At 57.7% G+C, this 4956-nt stretch overlaps 1 protein-coding gene across 9 annotated transcripts in view; it reads left to right on the top strand.

Moving 5' to 3' along the window:
• Positions 1–4956, top strand: part of FBXL18 (F-box and leucine rich repeat protein 18) — a 36783-nt gene that overhangs the window by 4507 nt on the left and 27320 nt on the right. The window contains exon 2 of one of the 9 annotated variants that reach the window (XM_028485765.2): positions 4459–4945. The exons of the other annotated variants lie outside the window; for them this stretch is intronic. Within the exon in view, the coding sequence (XP_028341566.1) occupies positions 4459–4492 (34 nt within the window). The 3' untranslated portion in view covers positions 4493–4945. Of the gene's footprint in view, positions 1–4458; positions 4946–4956 lie in introns of those variants that run through there. 9 annotated transcript variants of the gene reach the window in all.

Raw genomic sequence — 4956 nt, 5'->3', positions numbered from 1 at the left:
CAACACAGCCATAAATAAATAAATAAATAAATAAATAAATAAATAAATAAATACATTAAAAAAATTTAAAAAAAAAGTCACGGGACTTCCCCAGTGGTCCAGTGGTTAAGACTCCACGCTTCCACTGCAGGGGGTGCGGGTTCAATCCCTGGTCGAGGAACTAAGATCCACGTGCCCGCGCGATGCGGCCAAAAAAATAAAAATAAGATAAAATAAAAAGTCACAGTGCTTCAAGGCAGGTATTGAAAACTGGCCTTCTCTCTCCAACATCCTTTCTGCCTCATGTCCACAGCGTCATATTTTTAAATTAATTAATTAATTTATTTATTTATTTCGGCTGCGTTGGGTCTTCGTTGCTGCGCACGGGCTTTCTTTCTAGTTGCGTCCCACATGCCGCGGAGCAACTGGGCCCGTGAGCCACAGTTACTGAGCCTGCACGTCTGGAGCCTGTGACTCGCAACAAGAGAGGCCGCAATAGTGAGAGGCCCGCGCACCACGATGAAGAGTGGCCCCCACTTGCCACAACTAAAGAAAGCCCTCGCACAGAAACGACGACCCAACAGAGCCATAAATAAATAAATAAATAAATAAATACATTTAAAAAATTTAAAAAAAAAGTCACGGGACTTCCCCAGTGGTCCAGTGGTTAAGACTCCACGCTTCCACTGCAGGGGGTGCGGGTTCAATCCCTGGTCGAGGAACTAAGATCCACGTGCCCGCGCGATGCGGCCAAAAAAATAAAAATAAGATAAAATAAAAAGTCACAGTGCTTCAAGGCAGGTATTGAAAACTGGCCTTCTCTCTCCAACATCCTTTCTGCCTCATGTCCACAGCGTCATATTTTTAAATTAATTAATTAATTTATTTATTTATTTCGGCTGCGTTGGGTCTTCGTTGCTGCGCACGGGCTTTCTTTCTAGTTGCGGCGAGCGGGGGCTACTCTTCGTTGCGGTGTGTGCGGGCTTCTCATTGCGGTGGCTTCTCTTGTTGTGGAGCACGGGCTCTAGGCGCGCGGGCTTCAGTAGTTGTGGCACGCGGGCTCAGTAGTTGTGGCTCGCGGGCTGTAGAGCACAAGCTCAGTAGTTGTGGCGCACGGGCTGAGTTGCTCCGCGGCACGCGGGATCTTCCCGGACCAGGGCTCGAACCCGTGTCCCCTGCATTGGCAGGCGGATTCTTAACCACTGCGCCACCAGGGAGGTCCCACAGTGTCATATCAAATGTCTGCTGCCTGCAGGGCCACCTGGAGACGGCAGGTGCTCCCAGCTCACCCGGGCTGCTGGATTCCCTGCACGAGGCCTGTGCTCGGCCCCTTCAGGGCTGCTCTGCCTGGAGGAGTGGGGAGTGGGCGCGGCGTCCAAACTGGTCCCATGTCCCTGCGTCTCCTCGTCCAGGAGATAGACCCTAGCCTTGGGTGGAGGCAGGCAGGACCCACGGCAGGGGCCTCAGAGTCAGAAGGCCTGGGTGGACCTTGGGCTGTCTGTGCCCAGGTCCTTGTTCTGTAAAGTGGGGCTGTTCAGACCAAAGGGATTCATCCTTATAGGACACTTAGAACAGGACTTGGCACTTATAATACATGTTATGGTTCTTCATCCATCAACAAATATATGAGCACCTGTTATGCCAGGCGCTGATCCAGGCACCCAGGACACTGAACAAAACAAAGATCCTTGTCCTTGGGGAGCTTACATTCCAGTGGGGAAAGCAGACCAACAGCCAACGTAAGGAGGTATACGGCATATTAGACAGTAACAAATGCCGGGGACAAGAAGCAGAGCAGGGCGAGGGGTGCCTGGGTGCAGGGGTGGCCTTTGGGGTGCATTTCATGAAGGGGGTGAGCTTTGAGCAGAGAACTCAGGGAGGTGAGTTAGAAAGCAGAACCTGGGGGAAGAGTGCTCCGGGCCAGGCAGGTAGAGTCACATCAGCCAGTACGGTGTCCACGACCCCCAGGGTGACTTACATTTACATGAACTAAAATGAGATGAAACCAAGCATCGAGTTCCTTGGTGGCATCAGCCCCATCTCAGGTGCTTAGTAACCATGTGTGCTGGTGGCCACTGTGCTGGACAGAGCACGTACAGACACTCCCCTCTGCCCAGAAGGTTCTGTTGGACAGAGCTGAGAGCGCAGGGCCCCAAGATGGGTGTGCCAGGGTCTCAGGAGCAGCCGGAATGGAAGCAGGGCAGGTCATGCTGCTGTGCCGAAAGTGGCCGGGGGGCCGCAGCAGGGCCACTGTCAGGGGCATGTCAGACATGCAGGGAGCAACCAGGCGAAAGCAGGGGTCAGGGCGTGGCCAGAAATAGCCAGGTTCTGACTTCACAGGGAATCTGCTGATTGATTGGGTACATGGGATGGGTGCGGAGGCTAGGTGGGTTCAGGCGGTGTCAGGGCTTCTGGCCTGAGCCGTTGAGCTGACGTGGCTGCCATCGGCCGAGAGAGGAAGGCAGGGGCGAGGCTGCACACGTGTGGATTGGAGAAGCCTGGACGCCCCCCCCGCCCCTCCCCCCAACCCCCAGAGAGGAGGAGCCGTCTCCCAGGTCTGCCAGCTGGCGCTTGGACTGGAGAGACCGCCCAGCAGGAGCTGGTCAGGAGGATGAGGACTTGGTAGAAGAGACCAGGCAGGAGCTGTCCGGGAGAGAGGAGGCGGGGGTGGGGATGTTCTGGAAGCTGAAGGGAGAGACTGCCCTTTAGACTGCTGCAGACTGTGGCTGCCCCCATTGGCTTGTATTTGTACGGCCGCCACGTGCTCTCCCCGTGCTTACAGGTCTTTGACATTTTAACAACCTTGGGAGTGTTGATGTTATCGTCCCAGTTTGCAGATGAGGAAAGTGGGGCCCAGAAGGTTAACGAACTTGCTCAGGAGACACAGCTGGTCTGTGGGCAGCTGGGAGCGGGTCCTGTCTCGTGGGGTCGCTGGACGTCAAATGGGGTAACCTGGTGTTTAGCGGTCACCAAGTGACTTCCAGGGCCTCGGACATGATCCTTATGGCCCAGACCTTCCCCCGGGCCAGGGCTGTGCAAGCAGTGTGGGTTTTGTGGGCCGTCCTGAGGACCTGACCACCTCTCATAATGGGCTTTCTGTGCACGCGGCTGCTGAGACCACACCTCGTCGGATCCGGGTACTGCCTGTTCGGAACAAACACCAGTTTCTAGAACTTGGCCAAATGGCCCCGTTCCTCTGGATTGCTGCCTTCTGTGGCAAGCGGAGCCCGGGGGTATGGAGGGCAAGGAGCAGACGGTGTCTGCCTGCCATGGGCAGGCACTGCAGAGGCTGTCACACCGCTCCCAGGGCGGCCCCCCCGGACAGCTCCCGCACGTCCCCGGTCAGCCTCCGCCGTCCCCGCCAGCGGGGCCCGTGACCTGCAGCTCTTTGCCAGCTGGGGCCGGGGCCGCTTCTGCGGGAACACGTCCCGCTGGGGCCTCGCAGGCTCTGGATTCGGCTCTGGATTCGTGGTGCATCTCGCCAGCGGGAGGATGCCAAGCTGGGCAGAGCAGGGCACCTGATGAAGCCCTGCCTGGTGGAGGGGGAAGGGAGCGTGTCACCCTGAGTCACCCTGGGCTGCCCCTGACCTCGGAACTGGGGCGGCGTCTGGGCGTAGGTGAGAGGGCTTCTTGGAGCCAGGCCCTGCAGGCTATGCCAGGGCCACCCTCCAGGCCCGGGCACTGCTCGGAGGGGCGCCTGAGAGGTGGGCAGGCAGATGAGGGGCGGCCTGAGCACCCGTCTGTGCCCACAGAGCCTCTCGGAGAGCAAGCATTGGCGGCCAGACCCTTCGAGGTTGCCAGGCCGAGGCCCGGCCCCCCGGGCAGAGCCAGTCACAGAGGCGCCCCTTCCTCCTCTGCCCTGAGCAAAGACACTGCCCGCCACTCGTGCCAGGTTAGCTCTGCCAGCCCACCGCCCGGAGGAGCGGGGCACGGTGTGGATGTGGCAGCCTCGCCCGCCCCACCAGGCCTGCCCGCCCTGAGCACCCGTGGCGGGGGCTTCCTTCAGGGGGAGGGATCTGGAGCGGCTGGCACGCCGGAAAAAATGTTCCAAAGCGTGTGGTACGCAGCCGCCTCTGTCCCCTTCGGTCTGCTTGAGCAGCGCCGTCGCCGGCGGGTAGCACAGACCCGCATCGCCACCTAGTGACCGAGGCGCCGCAGGCCCGTCCTTCCTGCCGCCCGCGGGCCAGCTTCCTCGCTGCGCCAGGGACGACTGGTGGGTCGGGGCTTTTCACCCCGCTCCAGTTTTCCCACTCTCACGTCTGTACAGTGTGCTTACCTTAGGATCTTTTGAAAAGATAGAACCAAATAACGTGTTCAGACATTTTCGTAAGAAACATAAGCTTCTCGGAACGTTCACACCCGTGGCGAGATGCTCTTGCTTGCTCTCTGGGCCCAGGGGGTTCAGGGGGCTCGGGTCCTTGGCTCACGGCTCTGAGAGGCCCGGATCGCGGCTCCCTGACTTCTTCCTCCTTTCTTTAGGGAGGAAGTTCATTCAGTGGCATCCAGGGGGTGAGGCATCGCTGACTGCTGCGGCCCTGGGGAGCCCTTTCCCTGGCGTTTGTACCCGAGCAGCCCTGCCCGGGGGCTTCCTTCCTGCTGCACCCGGAACCCTCGACGGGGAGAGAATGTGAGGCTTTTCAGAATCATACCCCAGAGAGACCCGCGTTCCCCCACCAGTTTTAGGAGCTTGCTAGAACTTCTGCTTACGTGTAATTAAAATAAAAACACAGTCTCACTGCTGCATTTCAGTGACTGGTGGCTCCCGTACAGGATGGCTCAGAACAGACATGCTGTCACCGTAGACTTGATTTTTTTTTAAAATTAATAGTAATCTTTTATTTATTTATTTATTTATTTTTGGCTGTGTTGGGTCTTCGTTTCTGTGCGAGGGCTCTCTCCAGTTGTGGCAAGCGGGGGCCACTCTTCATCGCGGTGCGCCGGCCTCTCACTGTCGCGGCCTCTCTTGTTGCGGAGCAC

Source organism: Physeter macrocephalus, unplaced genomic scaffold, assembly GCF_002837175.3.
Source record: "Physeter macrocephalus isolate SW-GA unplaced genomic scaffold, ASM283717v5 random_595, whole genome shotgun sequence".
NCBI lineage: Eukaryota > Metazoa > Chordata > Mammalia > Artiodactyla > Physeteridae > Physeter > Physeter macrocephalus.
This window is presented reverse-complemented; position numbering and strand designations above follow the sequence as displayed.